Source organism: Coloeus monedula, assembly GCF_965178545.1.
Source record: "Coloeus monedula genome assembly, chromosome: 21".
Taxonomy (NCBI): Eukaryota; Metazoa; Chordata; class Aves; order Passeriformes; family Corvidae; genus Coloeus; species Coloeus monedula.
Genome location: NC_138801.1, coordinates 4,596,076 through 4,615,409, shown reverse-complemented (window position 1 = coordinate 4,615,409; position 19,334 = coordinate 4,596,076). Strand labels below are relative to the sequence as shown.

General features: G+C 44.6%; 1 protein-coding gene across 5 annotated transcripts in view; it reads right to left on the bottom strand.

Annotated features, from left to right (window-relative positions):
• RAPGEF1 (Rap guanine nucleotide exchange factor 1) overlaps positions 1 to 19,334 on the bottom strand; it is an 82,279-nt gene that overhangs the window by 29,375 nt on the left and 33,570 nt on the right. For all 5 annotated transcript variants that reach the window (XM_082295439.1, XM_082295442.1, XM_082295443.1 and 2 more), the window contains exons 3-9: positions 16,413 to 16,591; positions 13,563 to 13,719; positions 9,109 to 9,197; positions 8,577 to 8,729; positions 7,078 to 7,201; positions 5,604 to 5,787; positions 4,515 to 5,030 (exon numbers count right to left, since the gene is read on the bottom strand). In XM_082295439.1, coding sequence (XP_082151565.1) covers positions 4,515 to 5,030; positions 5,604 to 5,787; positions 7,078 to 7,201; positions 8,577 to 8,729; positions 9,109 to 9,197; positions 13,563 to 13,719; positions 16,413 to 16,591 — 1,402 coding nt within the window. The remainder of the gene's footprint in view (positions 1 to 4,514; positions 5,031 to 5,603; positions 5,788 to 7,077; positions 7,202 to 8,576; positions 8,730 to 9,108; positions 9,198 to 13,562; positions 13,720 to 16,412; positions 16,592 to 19,334) is intronic.

Genomic DNA, 19,334 nt, shown 5'->3' with positions numbered 1-19,334 from the left:
CATGTTGCATTATCTTTTCAAGTATCAGTGATTCAGTTGGCTAAGGTGCTCCTACTAATACCTGGGCCCTGGAAAAAGCCCTGGTATCATACAACAACTTCTGGGGACAAGATCAAAAGGAGGCTTATGAAAGACATTTCTCTAGCAGCAAAACTGAACTAAGGATCAGGAGTCCTTGCAGAAGTGTAGAGGACAAGAGCTCGAGGGAAAGACCACATTTTGAGAGCTCATCAACTGAGCAGGACAAAAGCCAAGAAGGCAGGCCTGGCAGTGCTGGCACAATGCAGCAGACACTGCTGAATTCAGATCAACCCTTCACGTTGAGTCACCTACAAAACCAGTGCTTCACTGAACACCCACATCTGCAGACACCAGTGGGGATCGATAGCTGTGAGCTCCTGGAATGACACCAAACACTGGAATGACACCACAGCTCGGAAGTGTTGGTGAAAAGGGCATTGCATTAGACACTTGTGTAAAATTAAATCACTGTTAACTCAAGGCAGTGAGCCTGAATGCTGTCAGGAGCCTTAACTCAATCTGCAAGGGAATAATGAAGAGCTCTTTTATCTCAGCTCTTTATGGGGCTAATGCATCCCATCGTCATGGCAGCTCCTCTGCCTGGCTTGTTACAACAAGTCCTGGGCAGGTGAGCATGTCTGTGCCTCTACTTTGTCATCTTTCTTTTAAGGCAAAGTGAAAAACAGTTGGGATGGTGAAATACAAACCTGGCTCACGAGCAGGCACTGCAGAGTGCAAATCAAAATGGGCATCATCAGAATCCTGCCAATTTTGAACAGCACAGTAGGAGAGCAAGACCACTCCTGTGACTGCTGTTTGCAAAGGGTCTTCTCTCCCCCACTCCACCCTGGTTTTTAACAAGGCAGAAATTTAAAAAACAGATGGGAAATTACATCAGCAGCTCAGGCTGCATGCCCTGCAGCAACTGTGCAGAGGGAGGGATGGGGGCTGCAACCCCCCAGTGAGCAGCTGGGGTGGAGTGACAGTCTCAAGGCAGCACCCCAGGAGAGAAGGGAGGCGTGACAGAGAAACCTCTCCCACCACATGCCCAGCTTATGTCAGTCCTTAACCCAGACAGAAAATATGTGAAATTAAAAAAACCATGAAATCTCAGACTGAGGCTAGGAACACCTTCCCAGCAATCTGCTTCCAGTGCCTTGGCTGTCATTTCTGAAGGAGCTAAAGCTGCTCAGGGATTTCCAGCGTGCACCAGTTCGGCCCATATGGTAGAAGTCACAGGTACTGCTCTCCCAGGACCCAGCTCTCCCTGCAGCCACCAGTCCTGGAAGCAGCACTCAGCTGCAGGGGAGGACCAGTGCTTGCTGGAGTCTAAAGGGGTTTTTAGGAGATGATCAGCACTAAGGCACACCTGCAGTAAGGTGAGGCACAGCAGCATGCCCCTGGAGGGCTCGCTGACAGCCCAGCCCAACCCTGGTGCTGTTGGCAGCTGTACCGGGAACAGGCACAACAGATCTGTGTGCATGTGCAAGAGCCAAAATAATGGGCATTCTTAAGCTATACCACACATCAACTCACTGGAGAAGTCAAGGTCAAATGAGCCAGTCGTTGCTGTCACCTCTGGGAGGAGAGCTGTTCTTCACAGAGCTCACATTATCCGCTGGCTAAGCCCAGCCTGCCCTCAGCATGGTTCCTGCAGTTAAATACCAGCTGCTCACTGGGCACCAGGCTGCGTTTTGTTCCCACTGACAGGGAGGGAAACATGAATAAGTGCCTCACCAGTAGTTTCCAAGCTGTTTGGGGAAAGGATCTTGTTATTTCTGACTCTGGGCTCTTAATGGCAAAAGCTGTTCCCTGTCTGTGTCTTGTTCAGCAGGAGCACGATGCTGGTGCTCAAGAAGTCTGGAGTAATTTGCCCTTAGCACAGTAATGTGTACTCTTACAGCACAGTAAAATAACCGTAACTCATGTCAGACTAAAAGCCCTATCACTCCTCTGTTTAAATTATACAGAAGTCAACTCTTGGAGGTCCCTCTGAGCACAGCTCACAGCAATACACAAGGTTAACTCAAGCAGATCTTCTGTATATTACCAGTAAAAAGACCACCAGAGTCTCTGCTGCAACACTTCCTGACAGCTACCAAAAGATGACCCACAAGAAAGGCACTACAACCAAGCCCCATTTGTGTGAGCTCTGGATCTTTTTAGCAAATCCATGCATCTCCTCCAGATCTCAGGAGCTTGTTGGGGTTGTGGAAGCAGCCCTGTGTGATTACACAAGAATATCTACATGCATCAGCCTCTGGGCAAAAAATATCCTGGGTGTCACCACAGAGCCTGAGTAATGTCTGACCGACCTTTTAAATGCTGAAAATAAAAGTAAAACTAGCAACCACAAATCTGTGGAGTGATGTACTGTGGAGTAAAGACAATCTAAAACAAGTTCTCAGCATTACATGAACGCAACAAAAAAATCTGCACCAGTCAGGTATCAGCCCAAGTTTTGCAGCAAGGATGTTTTATCAAATCATCAGAGTTGACAACACATTAGGTCACAGCTCCTACCTCTCCTAACAATGCAATCTGATCAATACTCCCCAAATTTCTGATAGTGCCAGATTACAATTAACTCTAATCCAACATCAAAGAAAATTCACACAAGGCCTCAGTACTGAGGTTAAAGCTGTGCTCAGGTAATAATGCAGATTGCTTTTAAACTTGTTTTCAAGTAATTCTTTGACATCTTGTGTGATACCAGAAAACAAAGACACGGGGCTTAAAGACAAGCAAACAGCCCAGATCTCTCTTTCAAATGTCAAACTGCCTCTTACCCAAGATTCAGCCAGGAATCTCCCCTCCACTGACGCTGCCTACGTGCACAGAAGTGCATCTCCCTGCATCCATCCCAGCCTGAGTGGTGTAACAGCCATTCCTCATCACTAACAGCAGATCCACAAGGATCTGAGCCTGCATTAACATGCTCTGTATCACAGCCCCTGGCTGCTCATACTGCAGGTGAGGATTTAAACAGCACAAGCCGTAACAACCAGCCTTGGCTGTGCCCTGTGCCACCATTTACTTCCTTTCTGCTGTCCACAAACAACCATCTCAGCTCCTTTTTTAGCTCATTTTAGTGTCTTTAACTGCTTGATTACCAGAGAGGAACTAAAGAGATTTCCTGCATATGGGGAAACTGGATGACCCTCACTTTCAGGTCAGTCAAGCCTTGTGTTCTGAGTTAAATCCCTGAGGGTTACTAAAGAGGACTGGTCACTTAGAGATAATGGAAATGCTTTTAGACAAGGCATATTTTTAAAGAAGTAACTGACAAAGTGCACTACAAAGGAATGGAGAGAATACACTGTGACACCACATCTCATTCCCACCTTATCCATAGAATCACAGAATCTTAGACTGGTTTGGGTTGGAAGGGACCTTAAAGAATCCAGTTTCAATCCCCCTGCCATGGGCAGGGACACCTTCCACTAGGCCAGGTTGCTCAGTGTCCCATCCAGCCTGTCCTGGAACACCTCCAGGGACAGGGAGTCCAGAACCTTTCTGGGCAAAAATTCTTCTCAGTAAGAAGTCTATAAACTGCAGTAAGGAGCCAGAAGGCCAACTCAGCACTTTCAATCAGCTCTCCTGTTGGGCTGCCAGCTGTGCAATGTAATGCTCTTCATCCAGATCTTGGATACATTACCTCCTCATGCAACACACACTGCAAAGCCAGCCAGTGACCAGTAAACCAGTATCTGCTGGATCTCACTGTGTAGTCCACAGCCTTCCCCAGCAGAGCACTGTGGCTGCCTGTTTGGCAAGGAGGTTTCACATTTTTCAGCCATGAACATTAAGGAAATCAGAAGAAGGTTGTGAGCTTGAGATGTGGTCAGCCCTGGTGTGCCAGGAGTCTGGCTGGGGACAGGAGCCTTTGCTTTTAGAGGCTGGCTTGTTTTAATGATGTGGGAAATTCTAAGGCATCCAAAGGAAATGAGATCCCGTAGCAAAACAGCAGTACTGGACTCCAGTTAATGGTGTTGTCTTGCACAGCTATGTGGGTGACTGTGCTCCTATTGCCAAGTAACTGCTCTGGCAAGGCTGGGTTTTGGACAGAAAAGCAGTCCTTTCTGTGAGCTCTTGGACACCACCCAACACTTCTCTGCAATGGGAAAACAAAACTGGGGAAGGGGGGAGGGAATGGACTTAAAAAGGGAGAACAGACCAGAAAGATCTGCAAGGTAGAGTGCCTCAAAGATTCACATTCAAGTAAACAGAGAAGTAAAATGGTCTCACTACAGTAACGAAGATGCTGTGTGATTCCAGATCCCTTGGGCCTGGATCGATCTTGGCCCCAGGAATCACTCCCTGCCCACCACAGGTCTGACATTTCCCTTCCACGTGTTTGACATTGGCTGACTGCTTTTGACACTCAGACTCACATAAGCAAGAGCATTACCACTATCACCACTACTTAGTGATGATCAGAAGCACAAAAACTGCAAGGTAAAAGTAAAACTCAACCACAGGAACTTGCTTACTGTGTTTGTTTTTCTTCTCTGGCAGAGGTGGCGGCTTTTCTGGGTCACTGTTCGAATCTGGAGCAGCAAAATCAGCAATGAATTCCACTGGTCCTGAAGAGTTTCCTTGCTGGAAAGGCAGAACAGCAGCAAAGGGCGTGAAGGGTATTGATGGGACAACCACAGCATTCTGCAGGTCATCCTCGGAGATGTTGTCGTACTGGGAAGGGTGCCTCTCGTAGGACACCCTGCAGCCCGAGTTATCCAGAGTCTGGGAGGCTGCACTCCTCCTCTTCTTCTCTGGTAAAGCTGGAGGAGTCTCTGTTGGCTGTGCTGCTCCCGAGAGGCTGCAGAATTCCAGTGGAGGAGAGCTGCCCTGCGGGAGCTGGAAAGTGTGTCCATGGAAAGGGGAGCCAGACTCACCCAAGGACTCTGGCAATGGGCTGAGGATACCTGGCCCCTGCTGAGGTATCTGATCAGCGTTGGAGAGGTCCTGCTGCAGGAATTCATAGTCTGGATCATAGTGATCTGATTGATCTGGGTAAACAAGAGAATGATGGATTAGTTTCTTTCTTTTGCTGCTTAGCCCTTCTCAGTTCCGTCCCACCCATTCCATCAGTTAATTAATCAGTTCGTTTTAATCAGAGTGGAACTTCCTTGCAGCTGGGACCATCTTTTTACACCTTCTGTAACATCCAGACTTCATGTAACTCATAATTAATTCTTTATACTAGCAAACAAATAACAAAAAGTCAGTGGGTAGATGACTGCAGACATAATTTGTGTCATATTTATATTTTTATTTTCTTTTCTAGCATGTAGAAACAACATTGCTTTAGTCTACCAGGACTGTCATTTCTGCAGACAGGGCTGAAATGAAGAGAACATTCCACTTGAGAGCTGAATTGAGTTTGAGCACAACCACCTACAGCAAAGGAAACACAACCCCCTGGGCTTTTTCCTCGGACAGAACAGCTCTGCACTGAACTGCCTGCAGCAACTCCAGGACAACAGCTGCAAGTGCAGTGCATTTACTACATCAACTTCTGCACCTCAGCTGTGGCAGCTCCCCAGTGAGAGGGACAGGGCCCCCCCACCAGTCCCTCTTACCCAAGGTTTCACAGCTTGTGTTGCGGGAGCACTGGCCGCTGTCGCGGTCCAGAGAGGAGAGCTGCTCGTCAGACTTGCTCAGTTTGCCAATGCTGCTGCACGGAGACAGGCGAGGAGACTCCCCCCCATAGGAGTGGCTTCCACCTGACAATCTCCTCTGGGCATAGCAGTCAACATCAAAATCCTTCAGGATTTGAAAAAAAAAAAAAAAATTAAATCATCATCACTCTTGGCAGCTCGCTAGTGAGGAAGATGCAGCTCGAAGAGCAACAACCTCACAGGAGGGGAGAGGATCAGTGCTGCTGGCCCTTACTAAGCTCATGGAGAACACAGAAACCCTCTGATCTGGTAAACACCCATGCCAGGGAGCTGTGTGTGTTCTTGATTTCAAGCAGGGGTTGCTGTGGCCCACACTGGACTGCAGATGCTGAGACGATTACCAAGTTCTTCACAGCTACATGTGTCTGATGACTGCTTGTTGTGACACTGAGACAAGGGAATGACACTGCCAGATCTCTTAGGACATACCTGGGCCTTTAGCAAATACTTGGTTAGCTCAGGTGTGTGCAAAGGGAAAATAAACTGTAGTGAGATACAACTTTCTGTGCCTATGGCTGTAGTCCCATTTCAGAAATTACCTCAAGCTTATTAACCTGCGAGTGAACCCCTCAACTACTCCCACTCCATCAGAACAACCTTAGTGTGACTGTAGTTTGAACTGAAGAGTGGCCACAGCTTTATCTGGGTCAGCCAAATGACTGTAGAGACTCCCTAAGCCAGAGCTGAGGCTTAGGGGATGAGGACAAGATTTGATTTTTGTGCAATTTAATATGATTCGGGTCCTCACTGCTGAGCTAGTAAGTTCCTGAATGTGTAAAGCAAACCCAGCCATTTACAACCTCATAAACCCCAGACTAGCATAAGAAATGGAATGTGATTAACACACACAACTTTTCCATTTTTCTACCAAAAAATGTACAAATTTCCTCAAAGCACCAGCAGCGGTCAGAGCAGTAGCTCAAACTACTGCTTGAGTTAAAAGATGTTTTAAATTGTGACTGGATGAAGACACACTTCTGATCTCACTCAGCCACGTGCTCCCTTGGCCTGTGAGGAAACCCTGGTGAGATCTCAGGGAGCTCAGCCAGCTGCTGTCCCCTGATCTACTGGACATGGCAACACTCAACCACTCCCATCCTCACACTCTGCTACCGCTCAAGGCAACAAAGTTTGTAGCAATTTGTTAATTAAATCCAACAACACTGTAAAAAAAAAAATTAAGCTGTTCACATTATTTATGATACTGCTGCTCCTGCCACTGCCACTCCCACTGCAGGCTGCCTGCGCTGGGCTGCTTGGGACGAGCAGAGACGTGCAGGGATCTGTGTGGCTGCAGGTCACAGCATCTCCCTGAGCTTTTCCTCCAGTTCACAGCACGTTTCCCTTGGCTTTCACAAAGGGTTTATGCCATTACCTGTCTGTTGATCCCAACAGGTAAACTGGACCCACTGGTAGCTCGACTCATGGGGGCCACAACAGCCACTCTGGTTGGGGAAGGCGCCGACTGACGTTTTTTAGGGGGCAGTGCTGGTGGAGGGCTGCAAGACACAACAGGAATTTATGCTTCCATCACTCTTCCAGCAAAAAGACTTTCAGAGGCTTCACAAGTTGTTTTCCAGAAAGCTTTTGTCAGCCAGCAGCTATTCAGCAAAATTTATCCACTAACAAATACCAACCTAAGAATACTCGCACAGGTAAAGTCCTGTTAAGTGATTTATTTTTAAAGGTTGGAAAAGAGTTGGTATTTCTCAAACAAAAACAAATGCTGTTCTAAAAAGTATTTTTAATCCAGATAATTAGCATGGTAATTATTTCCTGAAAAAAAGCAGTGAAAATCCAAATTAAATGTTTTGGTTGACCCAAATATTGTTTCCATTCAGAGAAGTCCCTTCCCCTCCTCAAACCTTCCAGCTCTGAAAAATGCTTAAAGTTTCACAAATTTACAGGACAGGAAAATGCTTTTTTTTTTGGCCTTTGCTTTCTTGGTGAAGTTCAGGGAACAAAAGGGTCAGAGCCTCTCTCACCACGTGCACTGTGAGGGCCCCATGTTTTGGCATGAATCTGTGTCAGACCCACACATTTGCAGTAACTTGTGAGACTTTAACCCTTTGACTTTTAGTTTTTGCTTCTAATGACACATAATTCTGGTAGTCGTCAAGCCTGAGAAGTTCCCAAGGGCACACATACTCTGTTCTTAGAACATACCAGGAAATTTTTATATGACCTTTGAGAATTCATAAAATACACAGAAATGTGATTCTTTTTGTCAGCCACAGACCTTGATGCCGCATTTCCAAATTAACACGACACGTATTTTTCACACCAGCCATTAGCACCAGTACTAGAGAAGAAAAACAACACACACACACAAAAACCTGCAAACTGGGGGTTTTCTCTTCCTTCTCAAAATAGAACACAGAAACTTTCATGTGGTTACTCGTAGAACCGGGTAAGAAGAACCAAGCACAAGATTTTTTTCACACACTGTTGGCTTTCACTCTTAAGCTCACAGGCAAAGCAGAACAACTTGGCTGTGCAGGACAGGTTGGTAACTGCCCCCCGAGGTTAGAGGAACATTTCCCATCAGATACAGCAGCCCAAGACAGTTCTAAGTGTGGAATTCACACAGTTTTACATTAGGTTATTATGGCTTTATGTGATGCCTCTCATGTGTGGACGTCAGGGCACGGCACTATCCTCACATAAAAAGAAGGAGGAAAACACACAAAAAATGGTAAGAGAGACAGAACACAAAGCAAAGTCCAGGATCAGGGAACAATTACTCTGGAGGACTGGAAATTCAGAAGCAATACTAACCCTCCTCTCTTGGGCACATTTTGCAAGATTGTTTAAAAACCAACAGGCTGGTAAGAGGCACTGGTGCTCTTCACTCAGCTGGCTGGTCAGCATTACCTGTTCTCTGCCACACGAATGCTGGGCAGAGGGGGTTTAGGAGGTGCAACTTCTTCATCCATGGAGTCAGTCAGTAGCTCGTTGGATTGAGTCATATTAGTTGTTTTGTTGAGGATCTCCATTTCTCGGTCGGTAAGGGGAAGTTCTGATGGGCTGCAACATGCAAAACACAGACTGTAGATCATAAACCACAGCTGGAATGCAGCCTGATGACAAATTCAAACCTATTTTAAATCATGTGCTATCAGACAGACACCTAGAGCAGAAGGCAGAATTTGCATCTGCAGGTGGAATTCCATGTGTATGCAGAGCACAGCGTGCACGTGACACAAGGGGTGTCTCACTGCCAGATTTTGGTGTCTTTCCTATCATAGCATATTCTCTTTTAGTGATCCTACTGAAATGGATGGGGCTACATAAAGAACACTACCCACCCACTGTGAAGAATAGCTGAATGATTTAACTCAGCTGTCAGTAGTCAGAAATAATCCTTCTATATCAGTCCTACACACAGAAGAAATCAGTGACCCACCTGTCAGATTTACATGCTGGTAAACTGGGTTTAACTGGGCTTGTGGGAGAGGGATGCTCCTGCTTTTCAATAGTGAGTCTGACCAGCTCCTGATGGATGGAGAGAAGAAAAAGAGAATAATCACTATTTGCTGAATGCTGCACTTAAACATCCTAGAACACAAAGGGATGCTACTGCAGTAAACTCTTGGTTATGGCTTAATGATGGCATGGACACAGAGCTGAGCTGGGTTTAAGTCTGGTACAGAGCCTCAGAAATGATGCAGAACAGCTGCTAAGGAGCAGGCTGCATCCAGAGGAAGTTTGGCACTATTTGAGTGAAGTTCATTACCCCTGAATGTGTGGGGATTCTGCACAAACCCACGTGTGTGTCTTTTTGCTGCGCTTCCTCTTTCCTCTATCTCACAAATGTGTTCCAGACCACACAACACCCTAGATAATGGTAAATTGGCTTTACATACATAAATATAAGTACAAAACGGTCTTACCCAGTGGAGTATTTCACCTAGCCAAAAACAGCATTAAATAATTGCTTTATATTTTATAAATAAGAATGTATTTGTTTCAAAAAGCAAGTTTTCTGTAAAATGCCCGACCAAAAATTTAACAGTGAACACCTTTACGAAAAGGCCTGCTTCCCCTGAAGCCACCTTTTAACACATTAGCAATGGAAGACTTAATCATTCAAGGAGCTACTGCAGTGTCTCTGTTATAGGCAGATAAGGCTCTGGATAAAGAGATAAGGGCATGATAATCCTGAACTCTAAGTCTGCCAGCAGTCAAAGCAACAATCATTCACGCCAGGAAGATGGAGAGAACATTTTATGGATGTTTGAGGCTGACAAATAGATCTCCTGCTCACAGATACAAACACACATGCCCCTGTTACAGGCAGGCTGGAAAACTGGCAGTGTTTCCTGCCAGTATTGGCTTCCCAGCATATTACGCAAAGGAAACTATAAAGGATCAATTTTTTTTTTTTTTAAAGCAGCCTGAAGTACAGTGTCATCATTCCAGTATCATACTCGTGTCCTTCTCTATGGAGCTTGGAAACAACTGGCATTGCTCTCTCAATGCAGTAGCTGCAACTGGAACGTCATTGCCATCATCCCTCCGAGGAAGGAAAATACTCCAGTTCTGGTAGTTTTACATAAAGCTCTACTGAAAGCTGAAATTCCATGGGTTAACACACACACAGCATGAGGAACAAGGTGCAAACACCATCCAAGTGTCCACCACAGCTGACTTTGGTCTCCATGCTCTACTTACACTCTTGGTGCGAGCTGGTGCTCCAACAGAACGTACACTGGGTTACCCAAAACCAGGACACTCAGCATTCCAGAAGCTGTCCTGGAACATCCCACACAGCGGGAAGGAAGAGGGAGCACAAACAGATGTACATGGGGACTAAAGCTATGAAGATGTCCCTGCTGGGACAGAGAGCCCTGGCAAGGAACAGCATGTTCTGAGAAGTGCCCTGATGACTAACATCACTTGACTCTTTTGGCTGCATTTGGCATCATGGAGTTGAGTGATGACACAAGGGATTGCCAACTTTCTGCGCCCTGGACAAAATTCCACTGCTAAAGAGATTTTTGGAGACCCTCATGCACTTTAACAGACTCAGGGCTGGACCCTGTGGGCCTTTTGGATAGTGGCCACAAAGGACTGCAAACGTGCAGGAGCACAAGAAGAAAAATGGAATATATGGGCATTCAAACCAAAAGCCAAAATACTCCTTAAACATCCCTCTGAAAAGGCTATGGAAGGGAAAGGGTATTGTCTCCTTTTCCTGACCTTTCTTCACCACCTTAAACCAAAGGCAGGCCAACACTGCAGACTGTGGTGGTGGCTGTGCTGCAGCAGCACTGAGGAGCCCCAGACTCTCAGGGCTGGAGTGCTCCATTTTCCTATTTTGCCAGTCATAATGAACACACAGTTGTCCACCATATGTGAATGTAGGTTAAAACGGGAGAAAACCAATCCAATTTGGCTCAAACGTATCTTCAGAATGATTCAAACCTTTGGGACTGGGGGAGAAAACCCCTAAGCACCTTCCAGCAAAGGCACCAAGGCAATGCACGATTGCCATTACCTGAGAGGATCACTTTCCCTTCAAACTTTGACAAATATCACCAGACCCTGAATGTTTCTCCTCTCTGCTATCCCCAAATGAGAACTAGCATTTGGAAATCACGCCAAAATCTTTAGCATACACACAGAGGTAATCAGCACACAACTGAGCCAGATGCACATTATGCTATTCCTTATCGGCAAGGAAAGAGATTCCTGCAGCAGTAATTAGAGATAATTAAAGCCTCTCTACAAAGTATGCTACTTCAGCAAGCTGGAAATTCCACAATGAGATGGATTTTTGGGAAGTTATGTAATCAAACCAAGGATTTTTTTTTCCTGCCTAGCAAGGCCCTAAAACCTGAGATCGAAGTATCAAGTAACAGAGGTGAACAAGAGACTCCTTTATGCTCAGTTCTGAAAATAAAGAAGTAAGCACTGAAATGTGGAAGTGGATCTTGAGTGATCTGCCAGAAAAACAAAATAGGCTCTGCTGTGGAGAGAAGTGTCTATCTTCTCAGTTCTGCTTCCAGATCTGAAATGTGGCTTGGCCTTTCTAAAATAAACCTTGTTCCTTGCTGTGCAGGAGGTGAGAGGACACTGCTTCCAAATGCTGACCTCTTGATGGGCAAACACTCTCCCATCTCCTCAGATAGCCACACATCTGCTCTAAGGCTGACCAGACATGAGCCAGCTCCAACTCCAAGGCCAAAATAACTTTCAGTCTAAAAACAAAGCAGAGACTGACACAGCCATGCTGCTGAGCAGGGCTGCACAGATCAGGATCAGCACTGCATGGACATGCCCATGTTGCTCCCAGCCTGGGCTTGCTCATGAACAGACATCCAGGATCTTCCCCACCCTGAGAGCTTCCCCCAATCCACACGGGATGCAGCTCTGACTGAAAGGCAACAGGTACCAAGGGTTTAAATATTGCTTGAAGACAAAGGACAACGTGTGTCCAAGTCTCCTGCAGTAAGACCACAGAACTCTCTTCCAGATCTGGGGACAACACATCTCTCCATGGGATTGTGCAGATTCAGTCAGAGAGAACTCACCATTTGCTGGGGAATTACAGTTCAGATACCACAGCACAGATTTTCATGTACTGCAAATTGTTGCTGAATTCCAGCGCTAACAGCAGCTGAGATTTTAGGCTCAACTCTTTTCCTCTCTCCCGCTGTGCAAATTTAAGACCAGCTTTATTTTTATAATGTGTGGCTTAAAGTTAAAGAGCACACTGTGCAAAATAATCCTGGAAAATCCATCTTCTTTGAGTGATGGAAATTATTTGTTTCAAAGATATTTATTTAAAAGGCTCACAAAGTAATAGTAGATTTTAGTATCTGTGAGTAACATTAAAGAGATAGCCAGATGATGCAGACACCAAACCAAGAGGCCTGAAAATGTGACAGTCAAAGCTTGGGAGATCTACTTCATTTTTAGATTTGGCTCCATTTCATAAAACTGAGTCTGAGTACGGTGAAAGATGCCTGTTCCTGATACATAATTCCAGGTGAAACACCTGCTGCAATTCTTAAAGTACAGTCTCTATCCCAACTTTCCTTGTGTAGTCGATTTAAGCATTCTACACTAGATCCAGCCCTGCTCTTGAAAGAGCTTTAACTTCCTCTACAGTTTCCAAAATAAGATGCCCAGGAGATGTGACAGTCTGTCCACTGGTGCCCTAAGCCCAGGTCAAAGATACTTGTACCTGCAGTGCTAAGACAGGTGAGTGACCAGCCCAGAGACAAGCCTGGGACACAGAAATAATGGGTACAAGAACCTTACCAGGAGGTAGAAGGAAAGCCAACAGCTTTCCTAGGGGGAAACAGGGAGGGAATGCTACAAGCAGGTCTGACAATAGATACAAAGGTTTCTGTTAAATGTTTCCATTAGCAAAGTAAAACTAATCTCCAAGAAACTGAGTTTAGCTCATCACCTGTTCCACACCCTAATCCAGCTGCTTAGAGTGATGATGTATCACTGACAAATCCCTTGAAATTTCTCTTAAAAGATGGAGCTGGAGTCTTTCATTCTCTGTGGGCATTGACAGGGAGCATTTTCATTTTATTTTACCAAGACAGAAAATGTGCAACCCGGGTCTTGTAATCTGCATGGGAGACTGGGAATAACTCGCTGAAAATTTAATGCAATGCTGAATAAAGATTCATTGCTTCTTCCAATTCATCCAAATGCCAGGGTGAGCATGCTAAAAATTCACATTCAGAGCCAAACTGTGCTAGTCTTTAACCAGCACTCCAAGAAGGAACATTTAACTTATGGAACAGTTGATTTAAGGGGTAGTTTACTGAAGGCAGAAATAGGGCGTTCATACAATACATGTAAATAAGTAAAATTTACAGTGTTTGTCTCATGTACCTTGACTCCATCCAGAACAGCTTTTATGACATCCTTCACTGTTGTCACCATCTCCTTGTCCTCTGAATTCACCCCCTCCAGCATCACCTGATCAGACCAGCGGATGAGGTTGGCCAGGCTCTGGTACACTCGGCTGTAGCAGGATGAGATGGCAGAACTGCACAGCAGGAGAGGGAACAGTTGAGAAAAAAGAGCAAAAAGAAATTTTGGAGATGTTATCAAATGTTATGGGAGTGAGTTTCACACTGTGCATTTCACTCCTTTGCTCTCTGACACTCAGAATTTGTGTTGAGCAAGTGACAAAGCTCAGGCTTCTCCTGCACTGCAGCTGCTCTCCTGTTCTCTAGCACCAAACTATGACAGTTTGAAGGTACAAACCATCAACAGCTCATTCCCAAGTATCAGAAGGAATTATCTGGGATGCAGGTTAGCACAGCAATGCTAAAAATAACATTCTTTCCATCTTAATTTACAGCTCCATCCTATGCTTTAACTTTAAAGATAAGTATTTAAGCCCTACATTTAAGTTTAAGCTATGTTTTTTCAGCATTATCCTTCTTCCTTATTAGCGCTCCCCAAAACCACCTTGGATCATTGAGAGCTGACTCTATTCATTCCTTTACAAATCACTGCCTCACTGTTTATAATGCCTGAAAACACACAATTAAAATTACTTCTTTAGAGAAATTGAACTGAATGAATTTCAGGTTTGAAAGAGGAAGGGTGTTGCTTTGTTTTGTTTTTAATGAGAAACAGAATTGAAAGCTATTGTTCTGAAGGGCAAAAAAAGGCGTGTTTTGGAAAGATGACAAATCTAAATAAAAGTTAACTGTAACAACAATGCTCCCAGGCATCTTCCTGGCCATTCTGAAAACACTGACTTCATTACTAAACAAGGTGTGTTAACAGTACTGCTGATGGCAACGCTTCAGCAATTCTTTGTCACGTTAAATCAATTTCAAACTGCATCAAAACCATAAACAGATAAGAGAAGGTGTAATCTTGCAATCATTACTGATACAAGTTGTTCCAAATCTTCCCACTTCTCTCCAGTATCCATTTTACATTGGCTTAACTCCAGTAACTTCATTATCTGTGAGAAATGAATCAAGCCCTCGAGCTCCAATGAGTTTATTTAGGTGAATGAGGTTTGCAGACTGGGGAAAGAACTACTGTCAAGTTACAACCAGGGGATACAAACAATGGCAAGGACTTGATTGTTTGGTTGTTGTTTGGGTTTTTTTTAAAAGCTTGCTGCTTGCCATTTGTTCTCATTTCAAATGAAATTAGCTTGGTAGGAGATATTTCCTAAACATCATTTCCCTCCCCCATCTCTTTCTAAGACTTTGATTTCTTTGCCATTAATCTTCAGTCTGCTTCCTTCTAAAGAGGCAGTAATCGAAAGCCCATTTTGTGTGAGATTTAATTACTTTTTTCCTTGATGCAAATGCTTCCCCTAAAGTACAAAGAAGTCCAACAATAATTTTAAGGCTTTCTTCATCACTTTTCTTGCTCACTTTTCTTGAGGGGGATCTGATATCAGAATCACCCCTTTGTGTCCTGCCACTATAGTACACAGGTAGGGAGAGAAGGACACAGCTTTGTTGAGAAAGCTGGATCCCCTTTTGGGTTTTTCGGGAGGCTAAGCAAGGCAGGGTATGCACATGGGATCTGTGCTTTAATGCACCCTGTTTCCAGAAAGAGAGACTGATCACTGTGTAGAGGACATTCCCATTCTCACAGGTTTGCTCATTATGGTTCGACAGATCCAACCTGAACTGGATCTTACCTGTCCCAGCCACATGTGTGATACTCACCCATTTCCTCCTTCCTTCTGCCAGAAGCAGCTCTGGCCTGAGCACTGGGGCCAAACACGACTGAGCATCTCTGTTTGCAAAGTATTTGGCACCCCAGGGCTGCCTCAACTACATTATAAACCTTCCCTGTGCCAGCACTGAAATAAGCATCTTAAAAGGAAAAAATTTGGAGATATTTAATGGGAAAACAAATAGGAACAGCACAAAAACTGGCAGGATTTCAGGAACCAAACACCTGCATTTCTCTGCTTTGTTCTGTGCTCTTCTCTGTGTTAACTTTGCTCTTTCAGTATTATTCAACAATGTTTATTTGTTTTCTGTAAATCAATTGCTCCAGCATCCATGGGATGAACACCAACGAGATCTCTATGGCTTGGCAACACCACAAATTCTTATAATCCATGCTGAGCTTGGCTTTGGCAAATTTCTACTGCTTTCCTGGCTTCAAACCCATTGCTTAACTGGTAAAAACATAATGCACATTATCTGTTAAAACATAAAACAATAATCTGTTGAGTGCAGCAGGAATGAACTTGGACTGGTTAATCTGCTGAAGTACATCTATTTACTTCTGTATCTGATCCAGTAAAATCCAAAAAAGCAGTTAAGAGTGCAGGCTCAGACTTCTGTAATATCAGGGTGGATAAACTGAACACAAAAAAGGATTACTCTGAAGATAAACTCCTTTTCCAGGTGAAGCTATTAGATTTGTTAGCTTTTAGGATACCACCACGGACTGCAGAAACAGGAATAGCATCTGAAGAGAATCTCCCTCTACAAAATGATGAATTTCCAAGTTTATGCTAAGAACCATCCCTTCCTCCACTCTGAAAGAAGCCTGATTTGCTTTATCTTTCCATGGCATGAGCTTCTTGACAGCAGGGAATCTGCTTTTAAATGATGTTTGAAAACCACCAAGTAATTAGTGAAAACAGCAGTCACTTCATCGGCATCTCCTGCACGATGCGGTTCTTCAGATAAAGAAGGAGCCTGTTGGTCTCTTGTGGTCCCAAAATCCAAGAAGGAAACTCACCTTTGCTGGATGCGTGGGTCAGTTTGCACCAACGGCAGGATGGCTTCCAGCACTTTACTTGCTGAGCCTGGCAGCATCTCTAACACTTTGTTATCAATTGCCATTTTGTCCACAATAGTCTTAAAGTAGCGCAATGCACTGACAACCTCCTTCTCCTTTTCCTCTAGCCATGATACATTCTAAACAGGAGAGGAAAAAAAAGGGGAGAGATGTTAAAACTTCAGTATTTTTAAAGGCAGGGTTCCTTTAACACACTCAAAGTATGGTGACACTAAGGTATATTCCAGGAGGAGTGGAAAAAACCTCTTCTACCACAAACACTTTTAAATTGAATTACTACTCTTTCAAAGGAATAGTCAGTGCAAGATTACACCCACACTTCAACTTTCAGAATTACCTGCATTCCAAACTGAAGGCTGATCTTGATCAGTTTTAGGCTAAGATTAACACCACTGATGACATCAAGGGCACTGCTTTGAAACCCACACCCTAAACTAGGAGGGTGAAAGAAAAAACATTTCACAGAATGGTTTGGGTTGGAAGGGACCTTAAAGCCCATCTCCATCCCCTGCCATGAGCAGGGACACATTCCACTATCCCTGGTTGTCCGAGCCCCGTCCAACTTCCAGGGATGGGGCAGCCACAGCTTCTCTGGGCAACCTGTGCCAGGGCCTCCCCACCCTCACAGGGAAGAATTCCATCCCAATATCTAATCTAAACCTGCCCTCTGTCAGTTTAAAGGCAACACTCCTTGTCCAATTACTATATGTCATTGTAAAATACATGAAAACATCCACATAAACTCCACTCTGATGAGCCTCCAACCTAAATCATTTTGTGATGCTGCTGGAACAAGAGAACTGACACAATTTCCATGAGGACAAACTGTAAAAGCTAAGTTTTGGCATTGGTGAATGAATGCTGCAGAAGGGAACAATTCATTGGAATAAAGTTGAGCTGTGGTCACCAATTTCTGTGCCACCACCAACACCAGAAGAGGAAATTCAGAAGTGATACATGATACCTCAATGGCACTTTGGACTGGGGTATTTTTTGAAAGTTTACAACAGCATGCCTGGAGGACTTTTAGTGCCACAAGTAGTTCCTAAGTGAGATTTAAATTAACTACTGAACACTGCTAGAAAAGGAGCAGAGAGCTTAGCAGAGTCAGATTTCATCCATTATCTCCTCAGTAAATTCAGCTTCAAGAATTAATGACCTATGGGCATTGTGTGCTCCCCATACTCTTGTCAGCTGTTAAACCGCTGCTTTTCTGCAAAACCAGGCCAGCAGCCCAAAAGGTTTTAGGAAGAACAATTTATAGGCAGCACTGGTTAGTAATTTGGGGCCAGCTGCATAAAAGGATTAGAGTCCTAACTTCCATCTAGCTCCAACTTCAGAAGTCTAAGTCCCAATCCAAGAACTGCAAACCACCCTGTCATTTTCCATCTCATCTGGGAAGTGCCCAAACTTGGCTGCTGCTTCCCCTTTGGACAATACTTCTTGCCAGGAACCTCAAGTTCTGATCTGCAGCCCACAGTGCCCTGAACTCCCTTGCTGAGAAGCATCCTGGCAACTCACTGGGATAAAAAAAATGACATTTCCCATTTTGCAGGGATGTGCCCTCACCACTGCACAGTTCATTCCAGGATATAGAATCATAAAAACATTTAGGTTGGAAACAACCTCTAAGATCATTGAGTCCGACCATTAATCTATGGAGAGCCTTGGCCTCTCCCGAGAAGGTTTTGCACTTCATATGAAATGATCACACATTTTAGGGATCAGAGTCTGTAAAATCCCTGGGTAAGTACGACCATGGTCCAGCAGTCAAAGCTCTCAAACAGAAGTGAAAAAACACGGACTGCAGTTCCTGCTTCGATGGCTGTTTATGGGTTTCATTCAACAACTGTTTCCTGCAGAAAGGCTTGTGACTTAATAGCTTAAACACTCTCCTGGTGCACAAAAGGGATGGGCCTGCCTGAGAGTTCAGGGCTGAGAATGACAGCTGGAAACACAAATCCTTCCTCTGAGCACACCAAGGGATGCGAATCCAGCCACCGGACACTGGCTGGGACACAGCCCTTTTTTCTCTTTTGGGTTTTTTTTCCCTGCTAGTTCTTTGGGTGACATTCCACAGGAGCATGTTCTAATGAATCCTCTTCCAAGGTCCAAAGGTATCATACATAGGTGTGTGCAGGGGTGCACAGAACCATGGAATGGTTTGGGTTGGAAGGGACCTTAAATCTCACCTCCTTCCACCCCCTGCCACACCCTCCCCTAGACCAGGATGCCCCAAGCCCTGTCCAAGCAGGCCTGGAACACTTCCAGGGATGGGGCAGCCACCCATCTCTCTTTTGGGCATTAAACAAGAAAAAGTTAAAATTCAGGCAAAACAGCATCTCCTCTCCACACCCTGCCTGACACATATAGATATTTTTGGATGATTGTTGAAAGTTGCCCTTAATAATCAAATTGCAAATGCATTATGTATGAGACACAGCTGACCCAGAAAGGGTCACAGTGAGCTGTACAGAATACACCCAATTACAGAAGCTGGAATCATCCTTTTTTTCCTTACATTTTGGCAGTGTAAAACCTATCATAAGTCTGTATATAGTACTGAAGGACACTCCTGTTCCTACAATATGCCCTAGGGTAAGAATCACAGACAGAGTTCAGGGGACAAAAGGAGGTTCTGAAAACAACTCCCCCAGTGCTGCTCCTACCCAGGTATAAAGGGGAAGAGGAGAAGATGATGTTTGCACGAGCTGAGCATATCCTTCAGCTTACAAATCATGATTTTACATTAATTTTTAGTATTGCTATTTCTGCTCTACACTGATTATCTACTTCAAGAGCACAAAAATAGCATCTTAAGTACTTAAGAGGGAGAAAAGGACGATATTTGGTTTATCAAGT